This window comes from Rhinatrema bivittatum, chromosome 13 (genome assembly GCF_901001135.1).
Source record: "Rhinatrema bivittatum chromosome 13, aRhiBiv1.1, whole genome shotgun sequence".
Taxonomy (NCBI): Eukaryota; Metazoa; Chordata; class Amphibia; order Gymnophiona; family Rhinatrematidae; genus Rhinatrema; species Rhinatrema bivittatum.
The window spans coordinates 22,620,851-22,644,936 of NC_042627.1; the positions used below are offsets into that span (position 1 = coordinate 22,620,851).

At 42.3% G+C, this 24,086-nt stretch overlaps 1 protein-coding gene across 1 annotated transcript in view; it reads left to right on the forward strand.

Annotated features, from left to right (window-relative positions):
• Positions 1 to 24,086, forward strand: part of MYO9A (myosin IXA) — a 324,407-nt gene that overhangs the window by 119,595 nt on the left and 180,726 nt on the right. Inside the window, 2 exon segments of the mRNA XM_029575878.1 lie at positions 18,016 to 18,142; positions 22,354 to 22,443. Of these exon segments, the coding sequence (XP_029431738.1) occupies positions 18,016 to 18,142; positions 22,354 to 22,443 (217 nt within the window).

Sequence of the window (24,086 nt, forward strand, 5' to 3'; positions counted from 1 at the left end):
CAATTCACTTCACCCTCCATTACCTTGGATATAAATTTACAAATCACTATTGAAAGCCGTTTATCTAGCTGAATCCTGGGCTTAGTTGGATAAACCATGAGATTTAAAATCCTGCCAGTTTAGCCACCATGGACACTGCCAGTACCCTCGGAGCCATCGATTCCCCTGGCACTCCCAATGTCTATGGATCCATCAGTGCTGATGCGACCTCGGATTCCACTGGTGGCTTCGCTGCCGACTTCGATTCCACCGATGCTCCTGAGGCCTCCGGGGTCCCAGCTTAACACCCCGCAAATTATCAAATGTGTGTCCAAGTTGCATGCAATATTGGACCATGGGGATCAGTAAGTTTGGATGTGCATAGGCAACTATGATGCTCGATTGAGTACGAATGGAGCGCTTTGTGCAGCCAACATAAATAAGATTGCAGGTGCAGTTATGACGTACCACGTAGTTAGAAGCACAATTAGTACTAGACCTTAGTTGTTAATGTTTTAGTGATTTGGATGAACCCCATGAAGTGCCACATATAGTAGTGGCACAAAAATCACAAGTCCTGAGTCCATGATGGCCAATGTTAGATGTATTCAAAGAAACAAATGGCAAATCAGCTCTCATAATATAGTCACATATATTTCTGCCTCGGGTGTATGCTACAAGGGAACATTCATAAAATATTTTATGAAGAGACAGAATTCCCCAATATTTAAGAAGAATGGCTGCCACAGCAGATGATCTGTCTGAATAGCATAGCATGCACACAAGATTAGATGTGCGGTCAGGTGATTATACTGCAATATAAGGTCCTGATTGGCATACAGTGCTCTTCGATAGGCTTTCTTCAAGACACTGGATGGATAACCATGGGCACTCGCTCTTGATAAGGTATAAGTGCAGCCCCCAATATAGTGATTACTGCTAAAGATGTGTTTGGGAGTGCATCGTTGGACGATGCCAGACTTCAGCACCAAAATTGGGTTGTCGTCACTGCCTGTGAAGCATCCCGGTCCCTCATAGTCTTGAGCAGCCACATCCTAAAAAAAAGATGGTATTGATGGCGGAGCATAATCTCCGGAATATGAGCCTCTTCAAAAAAAAAAAAGTGACTCGCTTCTAAGGAGCTGATGTACTACCTAGCCAAGGATAAACAGTCTTGCATTAATCAGTTTCATTCCGTTTGAGTTTCTTTATTTTTAGATGGTTTCAAAATTGAATGGAATTAATCAATTTTGTGCTTTAAGTTCTTTGAGGGAAGAATCAAAGGAATCAATAGAACCTGAAAACCTGAAAGTAGATTTGGGCTTGGTAATAGTAATATGAATGTGCTTGATAGTAGTTTTAGTGTGTTCCACAATCAGGAGTATGAGATTGAGGGAACATTTATTCAAGACAGCAATTTGTAAATTCTTGATTCTCAGTAAACTTTTTTGGCTCTTTAAAAATGCACAATCCTCTGAATATCATTTGGCATTTGATGCACTTTATTAAGATCAGTATGTACCAAGTATTTCTAAAGCCTGGTAAGATTTGCTCAAAATGTAGAAGGGTCAACTGGCATAGATGCCTCTAACAATGATCTGCATTGTAAAATGGACGCTAGGTGTTCATTAGAATAGCTAAAGGTTTGTTGCCAATGAGATGCCATAGGCACAGTAATGTATTTTACAAGTAATTGAGGACATACAGGAAGGTAAAAAGAACGAGTTCAAGAAACGTTCCCAAATAATAAAAAAGTACAGTGTGTGCTCATACTTTATAAAATATCATCTCCGAGTTTAATTCTGGGTTATTGTGCATGTATTGTTAGTTATTTTGCGCCTAATATATATGGGCATATATTTTTAAATGGAAACTGATAGAGAAAGTATACATATTCATGCATTATAAATATACAATACATGCATGCTTTCAGAGCAGAAATATGCAGTATTTTGTAAACTGCAGCTCCAGCCACATAGTATGTAAAATACTATCTTAATTTATTGGAGGAACTGGAAGCCAAATTTAGGATTTTAGGTAGAAAGCTAAAATCCAGAACCTCCAGGGTAGCATACTCTGAAATGTTCCCTGTTCCACGCGCAGGTCCCCAGAGGCAGGCAGAGCTCCGTAGTCTCAATGCATGGGAAGAGGGATTCAGTTTTGTAAGCTGGGCAATCTATTGGGGACAATGGAGTCTCTTCCGAAAGGACAAGCTCCACTTTAACCAGGGTGGAACCAGGATGCAGGTGCTAACCTTTACAAAGGAGATAAAGCAGCTTTTAAACTAGAACAAGGAGGAAAGCAGATAGTCGCTCAGCAGCGCATGGTTCAGAGGGTGGTATATTCAAAAGATACTAATGAAACAGGAGAGATAGGGCATCCCAACAGAGAGGTTTCAATAAAAGTGTTCCAACTCATCCAAAATGCTGCTGCACATTTAATCTCTGATGTCTCCTCCAGTGATCATATAACTCTAGTCTTCATTGGCTTCCAACAGAATGGAAAGTGCGGTTTAAAATTCTCTCCCTCTTTTTTAAGGCTTATCACAATATTGCTCCTTCTAGTATCCAAGGATTAGTTAAAAAATACCTCCCTTCTCAGTAGCTACATTCCAAGGCAAAACTGTTATTGGAAGTACCATTTCTCAAGATTGCCCACTTAGCTTTAAACAGAGACCGGATGTTTGGCATAGTAAGTTCTAGACTCTGGAATTCCCTTCCAGAGGTGATTAGACTGGAAAATGACTATCTTCATTTTAGACAGTTTTGGAAAGCCCACTTTGAATTCACTTTCCCTATTTAAGGGTAGATTTTAAAAGGCCCACGCATGCAAATACTGGGGGTTACATGCGGGGCCGGGCCCTGTGCATGCCATGCACATTTTCTAAAGGATCCGGCCACGAGCGTAAACCTCAATATGCGCAGAAGTGTCAGGCCTAAAGCAAGGGGCGGGGTCTGGGCGGGCCAGGACAGTACCTTTAGCTGCTGTCCCGGGGAAGCTCGCGCCAGCAGCCGGCCGGCGTGCGGGGTTTACTTCTCTCGAGGAGCAGCAAGTATAAAAATAAAAAAATTGGAGCTAGGTAATGTTAGTTTTAGGGGGTCAAGGAGGAGAGGAGAAGAGGGAGGAAGGTTAGGGGGTAGGGAACTGGGAAAGGCCCTGTTGCATCACTGCACATGTCTTTCTAATTTTCCTCCCGTTGCGCAAGTTAGAGGAAACCCGCCCACACATGTGCGCGCAGGAATTGTATTTTATAACATGTGCGTACATGTTATAAAATAGCTGTGTCCATTAGATTTTATTTATTATTTAACACTTTTCTATACCGACCTTCATAGTAAAAACCATATCGGATCAGTTTACATCGAACAGGGTAAAAAACTATAGCGACAACTAAAGTAAATAAACAAATTAAGTGGAAGAGGCAAAGTTACATTCAACAAGGAGTAAGAACTTGGAGGCTTAATCAGCTGGAAAGAAAGGTTAAAGCAGGCAGTAATTATAAATATAATACAATAGAGAAGACAGGTTAAAGCATAATGTGCTTAGAAGTACCAGGGACCATCGTTCAGGCAGAGAATAAGTCCATCGTTCAAGCATAGTTCAGGCATAGAATAAGGGCAAATTAGTGTGTATCTGGGGGCTCAGCGAAGGCTTGGTGGAAGAGCCACGTCTTGAGTTTTTTCCTAAATGTTAAGAGGCAGGGTTCCAATCTGAGGTCTGAGGGGATGTTATTCCAGATAGATGGGCCTGCTATCGAGAAAGCTCGGTCTTTGGTCGAGGTGAGGCGTGTGGCTTTAGTTGGGGGAAATTGCAGGGTTCCTTTGTGAATTTCTCTGGTTGGTCTGTTGGAGGAATGTAGATTGAAGGGGATTTCGAGGTCGAGTTGAAGTTGATTGTGGATGGATTTGTGTATTAAGGTGATTGATATGTGCAGGATTCTGAAATTCACTGGTAACCAATGTAGGTTTCTGAGGATGGGTGAGTTGTGTTCTCCACGATTAGTGTTGGTCAACAATCTCGCTGCAGCGTTCTGTATCATCTGCAGTGGCTTGGTGGTAGATTTGGGGAGGCCTAGGAGGAGGGCGCTGCAGTAGTCAATTTTGGCAAACAGCAAAGATTGGAGAACTGTCCTGAAGTTATAGAAAAATAGGAGTGGTTTGAGTCGTTTTAGAACCTGGAATCTGTAGAAGCAGTCTTTGGTTGTGGTGTTGACCATTTTCTTTAGGTTTAGGCGATTGTCAAGAATTACCCCGAGGTCTCTCACATGCTTATGGGTGTTGTGGGGGGACGGTGGGAGGATGTTATCTTGGTTTGAAGAGATGAGGAGGAGCTCTGTCTTCGAGTCATTGAGGACCAGGTTTAAGCTGTTGAGAAGGCTGGTGATAGATAGAAGGCAGTTATTCCTGTGGGTGAGAGCTTTTGAGATGGATTCTGTTATAGGGATCAGAATCTGCACATCGTCTGCGTAAAGGTAGTGAATTAGATTGAGATCGGTTAGCAATTGGCAGAGGGGGAGGAGGTAGATGTTAAAAAGGGTGGGAGATAAGGAAGATCCTTGTGGTACACCAAGTGGGGACTTTGTCAGGGGTGATTCTTTATTGTTGATTTTGACTTTGAAGGTTCTATTGCAGAGGAAGGACTTGAACCAACTGTGGACTGATCCGGAGATACCAATGTCTGTTAGGCAATCCAGGAGGATGGAATGGTTGACTGTGTTAAATGCCGCCGAGATGTCTAGCAGGACTAGTATAAAGGAGTGGCCTTTGTCTAATCCCATAATAATATGGTCTGTAAGTGAAATGAGGAGGGTTTCCGTGTTGCGTGATTTGCGGAAACCATATTGCGATGGGTATAAGATATTGTGATCTTCTAGATACTCTGAAAGCTGGGTGTTTACCAATTTCTCCGTTAGTTTGGCTAAGAAGGGGAGATTAGAGATGGGTAGGAAATTGGCTAATTCGTTGGGGTCTAAATTGTGTTTCTTAAGGAGGGGTTTGAGGGAAGCGGTTTTTAGTCTGTCTGGGTAAATCCCTTGAGTTAGAAGGCAGTTTATAATACTTGTCAGCGGGAAGCACATAAACGAGTGCGCGCACACGTTTTAAAATCTGCCCTTTAGTTTCTTTTTGTGCTTTCTCCCAGATGATTCTATTTTTGTTGTTTGCTGTGTTTTGTGATTTTTTGTTTTGTAAGATTGTTTTTACTTTGAATACGAATTGTAATTCGCTGAGATTTGTGGATCAGTGGGCTACAAATGGTGTTAAATAAATAAATACAAAAGTAGTCCATGTACCTATAAGTAAAGAACCACCTGAGTTAAAAGATTCCAAATTATCCTTGTCAACTGATAAGCAGGTTGTTAATACAAACAAAAAACTTTTAAAATGTCAGTATTCCAATGCCAGAAGTCTAAGAATTAAGATGGGAGAGTTAGAGTGTATAGCATTGAGTGAAGTAGACATAATAGGCATCTCAGAGACCCGGTGGAAGGAGGATAACCAATAGGACAGTGTGCTATACCAGGATACAAATTATATCGCAAAGACAGGGTCCGTCAACATGGTGAGGGGTGGCATTTTGTTTGGGATGGCATAGGCACTGCAGTGGGGGCCACTATGGCCCCTGACATTGCTTGCCTTTACGTGTCACGTTTTGAAGCTACATATTTATAACCTTCAGAGCTTTGGTCTGCATCACCTGGCTTCAGTATATAGATGTCTTTTTGATTTGGCAGGGCTCTGAAATTCTGTTTTTTATGTTTATTGACTGGTTAAATTGTTGTAATAATCATCTCCAGTTTTTCCTTTACTGTACATGGTTCCCAGATTTCTTTCCTTGACATTACTGTTCCCAAAATTCACACTTCCTTTTCTACAACAATATTTTGTAAATCAACAGATAAAAATACCCTGTTATCCTACTCTAGTTGTCACCCCCGTAGCCTCCATGACATTCCAACTGGCCAATTCTTTCATTTACGCCGCCTGGGTTCCACTCAAGACAGATTTTTGAATCAAGCCCTAATTATGTGTAACCAATTTCTACAATGTGGATACCCTCCTAAAATCATTAAACGGGCTTTGAAACGACTACTATATATTAACCGAGTGTTCACACAAACACCTCGTGACCTTGACGATGTAGTCGTGTGTATTTCCCTATACCCCGGATAGTCACCACATTTGTTCTATTATTCGGAAATACTGGCAAAACTTGGCTCCTCACCCTATCTTCAATAAATATCTATGTTTTGCATTCTGTCAAAGTCGCAATTTATACGACTTAATTTCCTCAGAATACAGCGTCGCTAATAATCCCGCATTACCACCCATTGGCCCTAACCCCTGTACTGCTTTTCCTCTTTGTTTTTCCTCCGATTGCTCCACACAAGGTGTAGTTTATGCGATTCTCTGCCTGTGTCCTCTGGTTTATGTAGACAAAACTTCACAATGCTCCTTTATCAGCTCATTGGTCAAAATTGCAACATTCCCATGCACAGCTTTGTTTCTGTGTTTTAGAAATAGTTGTCCATTCTTGACATGGCGGGGATTTTTCCCGCATATTAATACAACATGAACAAAGGTGGATACATATTCTCAACATTGCCCATGGTTTGAATATTAACATTGATTCTGTTTTTTTTCTAAAAAAAATTTCTAAAATTAATTTTTTTCTAAAAATCATTTTTTCTAATAATCATTATTTCTTAGTTCTTTTCAATATTTTTCTAAATCATTTTTCCAAATATTCTTTCCCGTATTTGTTTATCTTTTTTAAAAATTATTTATCCAAGCATCATTTATTACCAATTATTTATTTTTTTGGCCATACTAATTTTAAAAACCTTGGTAATTACTAACAAATTTGTATCCACTATCGTATTAACTACCATCAGCTTTCTCAACATCTTATGCTTGTGTTTACGTTGTTTTATTTATGCAATCTTTATTTACAGGTATGCTTTCTGTTTCTCATATACAGATTTTGTTTACTATGTTTAACATTTTCAGAAGTCGTTTTAATCTCTGAAGTAATTTCTTTATCATTTACAAGTATCAAATCCAGTTTAATAACACCCCGTCTGGGAATTTGTCGTTATTTGTCTGCATAATTCGTTATGAAAGTTATGTGCATGTAATTTGCCATTTTTGTTTAAACACTGTGGGGCTAATTTTAAATTTTGCACGCGTGGGGTACATTTGTGTGCTACCCGGCGCGCACAAATGTACACCCGATTTTATAACATGCGCGCGCTACCACACGCATGTTATAAAATCCAGGGTTGGCGCGCACAAGGGGGTGCACACTTGTGCACCTTGCGCACGCCGAACCCTAGGGGAGGCCCGATGGCTTTCCCTGTTCCCTCCAAGGCCCCTCCGAAATCGGAGCGGCCTTGTAGGGAACTTTTTTTTGGTCCCCCCTACCTTGTTTTGTAGAGTTACGCCTGCTGGCTCGCTAGGGCCTGACACAGGCCGCTGTGTTGGGGCACTCGGCCATGCCCCCAGACTGCTGACACACCCCCGGACCACGGCCCCGCCCCCGGACTGCACATTTTTCGAAGCCCCGGGACATACGCGCGTCCCGGGGCTTGCACGCGCCGCCGAGCCTATGCAAAATAGGCTCGGAGCGTGCAGGGGTAGGTTTTCAGGGGTTACACGCGTATCCCTTTGAAAATCTACCCCTGTATTTTTGGTGCTTTCCTTGATTTAAACCCCGATGCTGGAACTTCTGCTTTGATGTGCCATTCTAAGTTTATGCTGAAGCCACTTGTGTTCGGGTGAGTGCTCTGTATTGTTTTAAACTATCAGGGTGTGTTTTCGATCTTTGTTGGTCCACTATGTGATTATATAATTGTGTTTATATTTTATTTGTAATTCAAGGTTCTTCCCAATGCAGTTATTTGAAACAGGGTTCCGTGTCGGGGGATTGCATAAAACGGATTACAAGTGCATTTGTGCCATCTTTAAGTTTCAGATAAATTCTCCATGTTTTATTATCAAAAAAACAAGTGAACTTTATGAATAGACTATCCACCTTGATAATGGCATAGAATCCAACAGGATAAACATCTTGAAGAAGACTAACTGCTGAATTTTTAAAATGGCCAAGCACGTAACCCCTGTTATGCAAAGTACCGGGCCCAGAGAAAGGGACGGTGGGGAAGGGCGGGGCTGGAGGCGGCCGGTACAACAGCCATTTGCTGCTGTGCCGGGGAAGCGCGCGCCGGCAGGCTCCCGACACATGCATGTTGCTGCTGCTCCTGAAGAGTAGCAGAGGTAAAATAAAAAACTTAGGGTTAGATAGAGTAGGGATAGGGGGCAGGTAGGAGAGGGGAAGAGGGACGAAGGTCAGATAGGTGGGTTGAAAAGTTCCCTCCCAGTCCGCTGCTTAATTGGAGCGGACTGGAAGGGAACTGGGAGAAGCCCGATCTTGTCGCCATGCGTACGTTTACATACTTAGGCCCCACTGCAGGCACCACTCGCACATCTACCCCTAAATGCACAGCAGAATCTTTATGAGTAGAAATCCCATGTGTGGGGGGGAAGAGTATGGCGATAGGAGTATACTACCGTCCACCTGGCCAAAATGATCAGACGGACAATAAAATGCTAAGAGAAATTAGGTAAGCTAACAAATTGGATAGAGCAGTAATAATGAAGAAAATAGGAAAAAGCATAAACATTGGCAAGTTAAATGTAAAACCTTGATAAGACAGGCTGAACTAATTTTTAAAAAACCTGAGTGTAGAGGCAAAAACTCATAATTAAAGCTTTTTTTTTTTTTATATATCTGAAGAAGGAATCCTGTGAGGGAATTAGTTGAACCGTTAGATGATTGAAAAGTTAAAGGGGCACTTAAGGAAGATAAACCCATTACAGAAAGACTTAATTCTTTGCTTCGGTGTTTACTAATGAGGATGTTCGGGAGATACCCTATGAGGAAAGACTAAAGAGGTTAGGACTTTTCAGCTTGGAGAAGAGACGGCTGAGGGGGGGATATGATAGAGGTGGTTAATCATGAGAAGTCTAGAATGGGTAGATGTGAATCGGTTATTTAGTCTTTCAGATAATAGAAAGACTAGGGGACACTCCATGAAGTTAGCATGTGGCACATTTAAAACTAATCGGAGAAAGTTCTTCTTCACTCAACGCACAATTAAACTCTGGAGTTTGTTGCCGGAGGATGTGGTTAGTGCAGTTAGTATAGCTGTGTTTAAAAAAGGATTGGATAAGTTCTTGGAGGAGTAGTCCATTACCTGCTATTAAGTAAGTTGACTTAGAAAATAGCCACTGCTATTACTAGCAATGGTAACATGAAATAGACTTAGTTTTTGAGTACTTGAAAGTTCTTTTGGCCTGTTTTGGCTACTGTTGGAAACAGGATGCTGGGCTTGATGGACCCTTGGTCTGACCCAGTATGGCATGTTCTTATAGTAACGTTTTTCAAGGGTGATGATTCAGATGAACTGAACCAAATCATGGTGAACTTGGAAGATATAGTAGGCCAGATTGACGAACTGAAGAGTAGCAAATTGCCTGGACCAGATGGTATACACCCCAGGGTTCTGAAAGAACTAAAAAATAAAATTTCATATCTATTACTAATAATTTGTAGCCTATCATTCATTGTACCTGAAGACTGTAGGGTGACCAATGTAACCCCGATATTTAAAAAGGGCTCCAAGGGGAATCCAGGAAACTATAATGGTGATCCTGACTTCAGTGCTGGGAAAAATTATGAAAACTATTCTAAAGAACACAATCACAGAACATACAGATAGACATGGTTTAATGGGATACAGCCAGCATAGATTTACCCAAGGGAAGTCTTGTCTCACAAATCTGCTACATTTTTTTGAAGAGGTGAATAAACATGTGGATATAGGGTGAGCCAGTAGATGTAGTGAGTTTGGATTTTCAGAAAACATTGACAAAGTCCTCAATGAGAGATTCCTAAGAAAATTAAAAAGTCATGGGATAAGAGACAATATCAATTTGTGGATTCCAAATTGGTTATAAGATAGGAAACAGTAGGATTAATTGTTCAGCTTTCTTAGTGCAGAAAGGTAAACAGTGACTGCCTCAAGGATCTGTATTCAGACCATCACCTTTTAATATATTTTATAAATGATCAGGAAAGGGGAATGAGTGAGAAGATCAGATTTGCAGATGACACAAAATTATTCAGAGTTGTTAAATCACAAGCAAATTGTGATAAATTTCAGGAGGACCTTGTGAGACTGGAAGACTGGCATCCAAATGGCAGATGAAATTTAATGTGGTCAAGTGCAAAGTGATGCACATAGGGAAAAGTAACCCCTGCTGTAGTTACACGATGTTAGGTTCCAAATTAGGAGCAACCGCCCAGGAAAAAGATCTAGATGTCATAGTGGACAGTACATTGAAATCATTGGCTAAGTGTACTTCAGCAGTCAAAAAAGTAAGCAGAATGTTGGGAATTAGGAAAGGAATGGTGAATAAAACGGAGAATGCATTAATGCCTCTGTATCGCTCTATGGTGAGACCGCACCTTGAGTAATGTGTGCAATTCTGGTCACCGAATCTCAAAAAAGATATAGTTGCAATAGAAAAGGGCAACCCAAATGATAAAGAGTATGGAATGGCTCCCCTATGAGGAAAGGCTAAAGAGGTTAGAGCTGTTCAGTTTGGAGAAGAGGTAGCTCAGGGGGATACGATAGAGGTCTATAAAATCATGAGAGGACTAGAATGTGAGTCTGTTATTTATGCTTTCAGATAAACAAGGACTATTTATTTTTTATTTATTTATTTATTATTTTTATTATACCGAGTTTCATGATCGGAATCACATCAACCCGGTTTACAATTAACAATGTGAGTAAAGACAGAGAGTAACAAAGTAAAGAACATTTCCCAATACAACAACAAATATAGTATGAAACTTAACAAATATTATAACAATTTTTTGGATGTGAGAAAGTTACAAGACTAGAGTTAAAGACTCTAGTCTTTAACTCTAGTCTTGTAACTAGACTAGAGGGCCCTTCATGAAGTTAGCAAATAGCACATTAAAACAAATCGTAGAAAATTATTTTTCAGTCAATGCACATTTAAGCTCTGGAATTCAGTGGCAGAGAATGTGGCAAAGGCGGTTAGCTGGGTTTAAAAAAGTTTTGGACAAGTTTCTGGAGACAAAGTCCATAAACTGCTATTAATCAAGATGACTTGGGGAACTGCCACTGCTTATTACTGGCATTAGTAGCATGAGATCTTTTTAATGTTTGGATTCTTGCCAGATAGTTGTATCCTGGGTTGACCACTTTTGGAAACAGGATGCTGAGCTTGATTGACCTTCGGTCTGACCCAGTATGGCAACTTATGTTATTATTTAACAAATAAATCTCCACGTATCCATTTACACACACAAATAGTGTACCGTGCACAGTTTTGAGAACTGGAACTGTGTTTGAACCCAAAAGATTTCCTTTAGGTGAGTAGCCATAAGAGATTTTTATTTGTCCCAGCTTCGGTGAAAGCTGTTGAACTTCCTTTAAAAAATGTAACTTCCAGTTAGAGATAAGGTTAGTCACTGGGACTGTTTGTAGAAAAAAAAACAAGTATCAGCAGCAGTTTGCACCTCTTTCCTTTATCTTTGACAGATAGAAAAGATCTAGCTACGCTGCTTGTTTTGAGCTGGCTAGATTGCTGTAATTCACAGAGTGCAGCGCTTAAACGATTGCAGTTTGTACAGAAGACTGCTGCCCGTTTAACGGGTGCAAAAAGTAGGGGTCATGCCCCATCTTTGCTGTGGGAATTCCACTGGTTATCGGGAGAATTGTGCATAAACTTTAAAATCATGTCAGTTGCTTGTACAAAAATTTATGCATTCACATTCAGTTATTTAGCAGGACTTCCGACACTTTACATCCCTGGAACAGCTTTGCTCTCATTGCAGGTGGAGTTGCTAGATTCCCTGTCTCTCTCCCAAGCTCAGCTAAATGCCGTACGGATAGCAGCACGTAGGTGCGTTGTGCGTGCCTTGTGGAACAGTTTGGAAACCAGCTTGTGTTCTGAGAAAAGCTAATGGCCTGGTTATTTATGCAGGCATTTGGGTACTTAAATGCCGAGAAGGGAATATTTCCTGGATGAGGGGCTAGGGCAGGCAGTTACGGTTAAAGTTTAGGAATTATTAGGTGAGTTTCTCTATTTTGGGGGGGGGGGGGGTTTCTAACGCAGAGGCCAGCATTAATGGTTGTCTAATCCAGTGTTTCCCAGTGTTTTCATGCTCAAGGCTCATGGACATTGAACAAAATTGTGTGCCACACCAGCCTCCACAGAGCAGGTATGCGGCCATGGAGAGGACTCGAGGCTAAGAGAAGAGCTAGGAAAGCAGTGAAAGAAATACCAGTCTCTCTTACAATTTTTAAAACAGAGGGGGCGAAGATGCTATTAATACCTCACATTGCATCAGCTCCTTCTATAAAGAAAGTGCAGAAGGGAGAAGTCTGTGTGGTGCAGGCAGCCGTCTTAAGTTTAGTTACCTCGGCGGCTTCTTGCAGCTGCTAGAGCTGCTGCTCCCAGCACTCGAAGTGAGTCACATCCAGTGCATTCTCTCCCTGTCTCGTTCAGCCCGGGGATGAGACAGAGGCTGAAAGGATTCAAAGGCAAGGAAGATGAAGGGATGTGTGCAGTGTGTGCGTGGCACAAAGCAGCTCCCAGCTGCTTTGTGCCACGCACACACTGGCATGCTGCCCATTAATTACCACCCTGCAGGGCTCATGCTGCAGCTCGGAAGAGAAGGCATGTATGATTGATTACACATGTTCTCAGAAAGGAGCTCCTGCATGTTTTAAGAGTCACCACTGGTGTCTCTTATTGCTGTAGGGTGCCGAGAGCAGAGCCCAATTACTAGTCTGGATATGCGTATCAGGCAGTGGTGACGTTTCCGCGGCACACCTGATCTGATCTGAAGGGCACACTGATGGGGGAAACGCTGGTCTGTTCTGAATCTGGAACAGAGTTGGGGAAAGAGGCTGAATACTAGTGTTTAGGGGAAACTAGGCTTGATTGGTAGTTTCCAGGGCTTCTCTTGAGACTTAAAGGTGAATTTTCAAAACGTTGCGCGTGTAAAAATGAGCATATACGTGTGTAAGTAGCCTCTACTCGTGTATTTTGTATTTGATAAGAGGGACGATAGCTAATTTACATGGGATATTAAGCTGCATGGCTATGCTGCTGAATACCCATGTATAAGAACATACATAAGAACATAAGAAATTGCCATGCTGGGACAGACCAAGGGTCCATCAAGCCCAGCATCCTGTTTCCAACAGAGGCCAAAAACACTACAATCACTACTTAGCCAGATAAGTTATAACCAGTTAACTTAATCAGACAAGTCTGAATATTGCACTTATCCGGATAAGTAGCGCCGCCCTGCTACACCCATTGCCCATCCCTGACTTATCTGGCTATCTACTTAGCCAGGTAAATGACTTATCCAGCTATGTGGCGACCACTCAGCGGCTGCCACTTAATCGGATATGTCACCACTTACCTGGCTAAGTAGCTTTGAATAAGTTTTATCTGGCTCACTTACATAAACACTTATCTTTCATTATTGACTTCTAAAGCTCCAAAATATGTACATATTTTCACTTTTGCATGTACATATATGCGTGTAAAAAGGGGTGGTCTGGGGCGGAGCTGACAGTTGCTTGCGTAATTTGCTATTTTAAAAGACACTTCCACATGTACATTTTCCAGCTTACTCGTGTATTTTTTACATCTGCGAATTATCTGGTGTGGTATTAAATGTGTTTATTGTGTTCTACTGACTGGGTGGGAGGTCTGGGTGAACTGGGAGGAGTTCAGGCTAAAGAGCCAGGAGAGTCTCGATGACCTGGAGAAGGACTGGGTGAACTGGTGGACTTACTGGTAAACTAGTAATATTGACGTGCGCATGTTTTAAAATACACCGATTTATGGGTGTAAATCGGGACTTAAAAGGGTAAGTCCTGTTTTACTTTCACGCATAAAATATATGCACATGTATCTTTTTAAAAAATGGGCACAGTACGCACGGTCAGAACTTTGATATACGTGGTTTCAGTGTATTGCATGTATTCACACGCACCCTTATATACACGCGTCTGTTTTAGGATGGAGATATGTGCGTGTTATGAAATACTGTAGTAGATCTATGTGTGGCGTATGTGCCTGGGAGATAGCACAAATGGACTGTAACTTCCCAGAGGACAGATTTATGCTGAACTCTGGTCCTTCCATAAAGCTTTATTTTCCACAAGCAAACTGTCCAGGATAAGTGACTTACCTTCAGCCACAATCACATTTAGCATTTACCTTCCGTATTCACACTCTTACGGGAACTGCCTTCTCTTGGAAACCCTGGCCATTCGTTCCCCACGAGGTCCAAACTCATATCCTTGCTCTCCGAGGACCCGCCCTCAGAGCTACCTGTGTTTCTATCTTTTAAGATGGACCAGTCTAGATGGACCAGTCCAGCACTGGTTAAGGAGGGTTTTCAGGGCCACTCTTTCACAATGCTGCCTTTTTCTAAGTAAAGTATGATTATTGTATTTTGTATCTTTATTGTCCCTGTAGAGATTATTTTATAGGATGTTGGACAGTTGAGGGGATGAGCACGATGCAGCTGTGAATGTTTTTATGTTTGGATTTTATGATATTTGATGGGAAGGGGTCATTGGGAGTCTAAGGTTTTATTAGATATTACAGGTCCGATATTCAAAGCGCATTCAGTGCTTGATAGCTGGTTAAGTAGGATTATCACTTATCTGGAGAACTTTGTGGGTGGCGCTACTTATCTGGATATGACTTCTCCGGCGAAGTAGCAACTTGTATGCAGATATTTGGCGGCAGTGCCACTGAATATCCCTTGTAACTTAGCCGGAGAAGTCATATCCGGCTAACCTCTAGATTCGCGAAAAAAAAGGAACAGGGAGGCGATAGTGGGCACCCGGCAGCAGCGCTGCCAGGAGATAACTCCACCCATCTCCTCCCTTTCCCCTAATTTAAATAATGCCGTGATACCGGCACATCGCAAAATAATGTGAATGACTCTATAAGTTACATACCTGGATACTTTTGAATCTTAGACCCTACTTTAATGCATATTTTATTCGATTTGGTAATTGCTTTGTGACTGCCATTGATTAAGTGATATATCAAGATAAAATAAACTACTGTATTTCGTACTCTGAGACTCTTCTTTGTCAAATTAACAATTATTTATTTTCAAGAAGAGGTATTTGTCCAAAAAATGTTTGTAGCGGATCACAAAGTTATATGCATAATAAACACACAAAACAAAACCTTGCATATCAAATGAACATTTGGATCAGCCTGATCCAAACATTCAAAAAAGAAACATAAAATTTACTATAAAATATAGGTAAAAAGCTGCAGATTCACAACCCAATTAGTCAGTTGCTAATTATCTGTAAGAATTAAAACACCAAGAACCTAACTTTCAAACCTGTCTGCAGTAGGGCGTGTATGTGCGTAAGGTGATTTGTGGAGATTTATGCTAGTATTTTATAAACTGGGGCTGCATAGTTTATAAGATATCGTAGTTCTGCTCTGAAAGTACATGCATATGTTTCAGTATACGTGAATATTCCTAATGCAATATTTTCCTATTTTATAAACATACACGCATATATTATAGATGCATAAACAATATAACATGTATGCGTAATATCCATGATTTATATGCAGAGGCAGGTAATTTATAAAGTATGCACATATACCATTTTGAAAATACTTGTGTGTGAACTTGAAATCACCTGTTCAATTAGTCCGTCTTCAGTTCATCTGGATCCTCTAGCACCTCACGCTGAACCCCCACCTGTTCACCCAGACCTCCCACTCAAAAACTGCAGCCAACAGACAAGTCCAATTTCACTTGGCCCAGTCAATGAGCAGATGTAAAAGTGTACGAATAAGTTTGGTAATGTATATGCATATATCTCTTACAAAATAGCTCCTATTGTATGTATTTCTGAACTCCACACTGGAACTCCCCTGGTCGGCCCCTTTTTCCAACTAGTAAAATGTACGCACAAAATGGAAAATACACACATACTCTTGACGTTTATAAAATAGCACATCATCGTGCACATGCTACGAATGCACGTATATGCTATTTTATAGAATTTACTCCTATCAAAAAATATAGAATACAGCAGGCCCTTAATTCTTTTTCCTCACAGAGGTCACTGGGAAGATAATTCCATAATAAACATCCAGCGACTGAGAAGACCCTCTGCCATGTTAGCCTTAGATGGATTTCATGGCAAGAGGGAACTTTCAACAAGACCTTCCCAGAGGAGCAGAACACCAGTCGTATACGGTGCCAGAATTTGCTTAAAATAATGATGGCCCTTGCCATGAATGTCGTTATGAATTAACATAAGAACCTTGAGGAGACAGGTAACCAGAGAATTGCAATAATCACTGGTATATAAAACCAATGATTGGACTACTGTCTGAAAATCCTAAAATATACCTTATAGAAGGCAAATTGTGTGATTGCTTTAATCTGACTTTTAAAGACAATTAAGAAGCCAGAAGCACCCCAAGATCACAGGCTTCTCTTAAAAGAGCCCAAGTAAGGCAATAGATTTTAAATTTAGGCAAGTTTTAGGGGCCAGGGAAGAGAGAAGTTCAGTTTTTGGCCACTCATGGTCCTTGTGTTTGAATTTATCTTGGGTCTTAGGTTTAATTAATATTGTCTGTTGCTGAATCATTTTGATTGAGAAGTACTTTGTCCCTGATCTTCTGTTAGTTGATTATCTGGGTTATAAATTGTTCTCCAGGTTTTAGTGAAGATTGTCTTCATGCCAAGTTTCTGTCAGTTGTGCCTAGTGAGTTCCGCATCTGTTTTCAGCATTGGACCTCCAAAAAGCATCCCCCCATGTACTAGTGCACAGGCTCAGCGCGTGGGTCGAATCGGATGATAAATCTAGCCTAGCCTTTTCCATGAGCACATGGTGCCATGCTCGGCATGGAATTCACACATACTGAATGACTGAAGTGCTTCTGAAAATGGGACCAGTAACTACCACAAACTGTGCAACTTTTTAAAATAAATCAAAATTTGGAAGTAACCAAAACCAAACCGCTTTCCTCCAAACCAGAATGATCTCAGGTACAGATTATCCTTCATCAGATTTCAAATGCAGCATTGTAAAATTTAGGAAGGAACCCTAGGTTGTGATTGGCTGCTGAATAATCCGCCCCCTCTGTCATTGTATTGCTTCCGTTTATAATGAACATTTGTCCACCTTGTAGCTCATTATAATTCTGAATGTTTTACCTGTAAACCGTTATGATCTAGTGATTCTCACATGGAATGATGGTATCTAAAACATTTAAATAAAAATAAATAAATAATGGAATGGGGCAGGTTCAAACAATACAAAATCATTAAGAGGGCCATTTTCAAAGCCATTTCTGTGGGTAAAGCAGTGCTTCTCCCAGGGAAGAAGAATTTTGGAAAATTCCCCTCTTTGTATGTGTTAAACTTTGTACGCGGGCTGTCACTGCACACGTAACCTTAACTGTGCTGAGGTTTGTTGGGGAGGGGCGTGCACCTACACGCAGGCTTCTGATTTTCTAAAACATGTGCAGACTTTTTCTTCTCTGGAAATCTTCCAGCACAAGATAGCAGGACGAAATGTGTGCAGGTAGTTTTCCTGGGATAATTTTCAAAATAAGTATGCACGTGCTTTCATTTTGAAAATTGGGGTGAAGGAGATGGTTAAAAAGCACTCACGGACTTTGTACCGATGTGGGCAGTTAGAAAATAACCTCCCTATAAATATCCTTTTAGAAACCCCTCCGGGAAAGTCGGCACTGTTCAGTTGCTTAAGTCACACGACCTTCATTGGTCTCATGCTTTCGAGTGCCAGAGGCAGGCGGATATCCGCTATGATCATGCACCCCCTTCTCATGTCTTTTGATATCCAACTATTGGGCAACCATGTTTCTCATTTCTGTGTACCTTTTGCCTTCTTAGGATTTTCTCTCTCTTATCGGCAATTCTGCATTTGGGCAATATCCGTTACAAAAAGAAAACATACCGGGATGACTCAATAGATATTTGTAACCCTGATGTACTCCCAATTGTCTCTGAGCTGTTGGAGGTAAGCATGCAAACATTTCATTTTTTCCTTTTGCTGTGTCTTACGCTTTGTATTTTAAGGTATTGTGCTTTTTTGTTGTTGTTGTTGTTTTTAATGGTATTATTGTGGCAGACTGAGGTGCTTGCTAATGGATTGAGAATGGCGTTCCTCCTCCTGATTTCTATTGTTGTATCCTGCCATGGAAGAAACGGAGCTGACGGAAACAGAAATAGGGGGAGGAGAGGGCTTTTCTTTGCTAGCTGTCCAGTTGTAGAGATTTAAATAAGATAATACTTCTCGCTTCTTGCCTGAGCTCGGAGGGTGCATTACTGCAGTCCAGCACTGCTGGAGGAGAAATCTTCACCCTTTCCTTGGCTTCTGGCCATGCTCGTGGGGGTCTGCACGCTCTGTCCTCGCCGCTCTTCCCCTTGTTGACATTTATAGTGGTGGAGTTAGCTGCCTGTCACCCTTCACTAAGTCTTTAAAGATCCACTTCCCTGGGACAGTCCATGGTTAAATTTTAACTTCTTCACTTTTTTAGTCTGGTTTTTACCTTTGTTTTCCTTTTCCAGGATTTGTTTCCAATTTTTTTTCTAAGCTAGGAAAATACTAAGTAGCAGAGCGGAAACTTAAGTGATAAAGGCCACCAGCCACTGGATTCTCAGAAAACTCTTACAGTTGTATGTGTGTGGTAGGATAGGGTTTCTCAGCCACGGACCCACACCGGTCCCCCATCAGCTTTGCTGCCAGCCCGTAAAGTGGAGGGGATTGCAGGAGAACGAAGAGGAGGAGCGAGACCTGCCCTGCACCCTGGGCCATGGCCAGCACCCGCCCTGCCCTGCCGACCGTTTTCATTCAGTGAGAGAGCCGGTCCTGAGGCCCCCGGTGCTAGGCGGGGAGCCAGCGTGTAAGAAGGCGTCAGAGTCTGTTCTGCTGTCAGGCTCCGCCTCCCGCACAGGAAGCAGGAGGGATCAGGGCCAGGAGAGCGGAGCAGACACTGACTCAGTCTCATGCTGGCTCATTAACCATTCATGCAGCGGCTGCCGCGCCCCCTGTCTGAGAAGCAGCCCCAGCTGGAAAAAGAAGTCCACAGGCCAGGGGCACTAATGGCTGCTGGGAGTGGGGGGAAGAGAGAGGGAGGGGTTCTTAGGTTTTTTTGTAATGTGGAGCTAGTGGCCAACAGGGTGGGGGAGGGAGAGAGGGATATTTCTCTTTCTGAAATGAGAGAAAGGAATGTGTCTTCCAGTGATCAGCTGGTGGCCGGCCAGGAGGGAAAGGGAGGTCATTTTATTTTAAATTTTTCTGAAGACAATATTGTTGACTGGCAGTGAGAGGGAAGGGATAGAGAGAGTACTTTTCTATTTTGTGGACAGAAGGTAACAAATATTTCCTGATGTTTCCTACGCAACTCAGTGTTGCAGGAAGCAATTTCTATTGCTGAGACGAAAAGTATTGTCCCCGGGGGAACCTTTTTCCTCAAATTTCCATGCGAGCGTCTAGTTGCTTACCAGAAAAATAGGTTTCTATTTACTGATCCCCACACATACCAGGAAGCTTTCCTGAGGGATAAAACTGGAGATTGGTACTCTATATTTGTGTAGAAGCATTAGGTTAGAAGGCTGCCGTTGGTAGATATTAATTTGTAAGGGACCACTCTCTCCCTTTGAATACTCTGTTTCTTTCTAGATGGTTTTTTTCTATTCTGTTTGCCCCCTTAGATGTGGGCTGGGTCATGTATTTACGGATATATAATTGCCCTTTGAACTATTTCTTGCATGATGATGTACTGTGTCATGGTTTTCTTTAATCTTATTAGATGTAAACGATTTAAATCTAATAAAGATGTAATTTATTAAAAAAAAAAAAAAAATCGAAACTGGCTAGTTACCTTCTTAAAATGGCACAGACTTGCTGCAGGGCTGACCCGTGAAGCTAAAGACAGTGTGAAGGATGGCGAATGTCCTCCCCCCCCCCCCCCCCCCCACACACACACTGTTTAAATTTCCGGGAGACCCCTCCCGCTGGCTCATTAGTGCTGCATCTAGTGTGTTATTTTATAGTATTGGTTTTATGACTGGGATATTATACTCCGCGTCCATCAGTTGTTGAAGAATGCGGATTATAAAACATGCCAAATAAATTTGAGGAAGGTAGTTAGCCAGTCCCTGGCGTACAAAGGGTTGAGAAGCATTGTGATGGAAGACATAAGAAAATGCCATACTGGGTCAGACCCAAGGGTCCATCAAGCCCAGCATCCTGTTTCCAACAGTGGCCAATCCAGGCCATAAGAACCTGGCAAGTACCCCAAAACTAAGTCTATTACCCAAAAACTTGCTAGAGAGTCGCTCAGGAGACCCAAACATGAGGGTGAGAACAGGGCAGAAGGGTTTCAGGCTTTCAGGGATATACCTAGAAGTGTAGCAGTACTTCTAGGTCAACACTAATGACGTTGACCTAGAAATCAACGTCATAAGTGTAAGTGATGGGGGCTGAGCTGGTGGAGCTGACCAGGTTCCTTATTAATGCTAAGTTTGGTAGAGTAGCCTTTCAGGCTACAAGCTTAAAGGCGCTTTAAAGGATACCCCAGGAAACTGAGGTGCACGTTCCTGAAGCACCCATTGAATAGAAGCCCAGGTGAGCCACTGTCTTGCCTTGACCCCTTTTTAAACTCCTCTTTGTTTACATTTTAAGAGCTCCCTTCGTGCAGGTGTTGGCTCTTGCATTGCTGAATACAGAATGAACATCAGCGCTAGGTGGTGTTTTCAGGCAAACCCTTGAAGGTTGTAGCCACGTACTTTAATGCAGATCTCGTCAGTCATGGGAACTCCAGAGATCCTGTACCAGAGTATTTATTTAGGGACAGTAAATCTTGAATGGGCACCGATATTGTGAAATATTTATTGGTTGCCCATGCCCTTCTATATAAGTTCTGTCTTGCAGAGAGAAAGACATCTAAATAACAAAAAAAAAAACAAAACCTCAACCCATTCCACTGAAAGGTGTTCCCCAATTAAAGCAACTTAATGAATCACTTAACTGCAGGCTGCCTGGAGCTGTGTAGAGGCGGAAGACAAATATGCTGAAATAACTAAATAAATAAATGCACTGAGCTGCTTTCAATACAGTGCACACAAAACAGCTATAAAAATGAGCAAAGGCTGGCAGACCAGCACCTCAGAAATTGGATGGCAAATGTAGTAGTGTTTGGGATTAGGTGATGAAGGGTCAGAGTCTTTATGCTGTTTTTGTGTCTGGTAGTTTCCTCCGGTTATCTGGGTTTGCAGCCTAATTAATACAAGCCTCTGTTGGGCTATAGCTCTAGGAGCCTTCGTTTTCACTCAGTCGGAGGGGTTCCCCATTTTTCTTTTTTTTTTTTAATAAATACTTCCCCTCCCATCTAGCCCCGTCATCTCAGTGACAGTCCATGGTCAGGGGCTGTAGACCATGGAGCCCTTCCCACTCTGAGTCTGGTCACTAGGTTGCATGATGGCTGAGACTCAGCCTCCTCCTCGTCTCCCCCCCCCCCTCCCCCGCCACACGCCCAAGCATCTCATGGGCTGTAAACACTGCCTGTGCAGCATCCCTAGCCTTGGCTGGCCCTTGGAACAGAAACCCGGTTTGCAAATCAGACCCGACACTTAGTTATCGGGTCAGCCCTAAGGGTGTTTCTATGATTGGATAAGTTTGAGGTGTTTTAATGTATAAATAAATAAGATTGATGCTATGCCTGTATTTGCAGTTTATAATGGGTGTTAGGATCATGTCTTTGGTTGGGCGACAGCTTCTGTGCTTGGGCTTGTTGGTAAATGGTGTGCACTGTGTGTTCCTGGATGGCACATGTGTCCGGGCTTGAGATTGGATTGGGGTATTGTGTCTCTAGTTGGGTTTAGAAGACTAGTGCACTATCAGTACTAGGATTGCATGACAGGCTTTTCATCTGTTTGGCTTTGAATGGAAAAAAAACTGTGTCTGTGATTTCCTGTCAGGCAGGCACTAGGCCTGTGTTTGGGGTTGAATGACCGATTCTAACTGTGGGTTTAGAGTTGGATGGCAGTCACTCTGTCCTTGGGGTTTACATAACAGACACAATGTCTGTTTGGGGTTTTACGACCAGCACTGTATCTCTCTCTCTGGCTAGATTGTGCCCACTGGGTCAGTATTTGGGATTAGGCAGAGGGCATTGTTAAAGGTTGACATTGAAGCTTGCTAGCTGTCTCTGTATTTGCATTAAGGTGAAAGAAGAGATGCTGTTTGAGGCCTTGATTACCAGGAAGACGGTGACCGTTGGTGAGAGACTCATTCTTCCCTACAGGCTGGCGGAGGTAAGTGATGCCTCAGTGGTTTAAAGGGATGCAAATAACGGGGAACACGAGTCCTGCGTGCTCCAGTTGGGAATTAGTCCTTTTATGAAGTAAGCTAGAAAGAGGCGGTTTTTTTTGTTTGTGCAAAGCTGACCAATATTATTTTAGCTCTAAAGGGCTTTGTAGCAGTCTTTCACTAATCTGTTAAGGGGGTTACTTTGGGTGACTAAATGCTGGGTGCTGAAGTGGAAGAGACTGTCTTACGGGGGCAGGTTTTGAGCAGCTTATGTAGCTGCAGACCTTTGCGGGTACTTTAACCATGCGAACTTTGCAGTTAATTTTCAAAAGAGACTAAATTGGTGGTTTCCCTTTCATCATTAGCCAACCTAAAATGTATGTGCATTAAAAGCGTCCGTGAGCTTTGCACCTGCTATTTGTGCCAGCAGCAGAATGGTGGTGAGGGGGGGGGGGGGGGGGGGGTGTGGTTAAAACAGCACGCGAGCTTTTGAAAATGCCAAGTATGCATTGCTCTTGTGTCCCTCCCACCTTGCCCCTGTTTCACGCAGCTATAAATAAGCGCTCGTTTTGTGAACCCAGTGCTATTTTTTTTTTTTTAGCCACTCTCAGGAGGATAGATTGGTTATAAGCACTCCAGATGCCCACCTTACTGCAAACCGGGCCCCCTTTCTCAGCAGTCACATCCCGTACATTATGATGGTAACTTTCAAACCAGCGCGGCAGCCCACACCCAGGGACGTCGCTGTTTTATAACATGCGCGCGTAGATGTGCACGTGTTTATAAAATAGTCTGGCTGTGCGCAAGTGCGCTAAATTTTAAACAGGTGCGCACATGGGCGCGCAGATCCCGCTTCTGTCACGTAAGTTTTGGGGATTTTAAAAGGGACGCGCACCGAGGCCATTACCAGTTTACTAGTTCGTCCACCAATTTTCCTAGTTAACAGCTCGGTCCTCCAGCCCCCCAGGGTTGATAGCCAACCAGTCCAGTTGTAAAAGTGGTCTGTGAACCCTTTTAAATAAATAAATACTCCCACCCCCCAGTTACCGCAGACCCTTTAAACTCCTCCAGAATGGCTCGATCTTATTTTTTAACTTACACGCCATCCAGAGCAGAAGTAAATTTGCCCAGCAGGGGACCCCGGCGCGTGCCGGGACATGCGAGTATGTACGGGCACATCTCTTGGCCAGGCCCCGTCATGCCCAGGCCAGGCCCCGCCCCTTCTTGAAAGGTTTTAAGATGTGTGCGCTGCAGGAGATGCGCACGTATCTGGGCAACTTTTAAAATCCGCTGGGCACGCGCATCCCCTAATCGATATCTGCACCAGCCTTCTAAAATTCACCTTTCAGGGGATAACTTTTAAACACCTCTGCCATTTTACCCATGTATATGGCCATATGGAAGTCTACTACCGCATTTTATAAGCTGCATGTGTCGGGTACATACAGATTATAAAATATGCATTTGTCTACCCTTCAGTGTATGCATGTATGTTTAGTTATGTGCGAATATCTGAAATATATTGAATGCGTGTTCTTTGGGTCACCTATTTTATAAACATACATGTGTATGTCTTACATGTAAAAAAAACCCCCAAAAAACTTCCTCATGTAAACTCCTGATTTATATGCAGAAGTCAGTATATTTT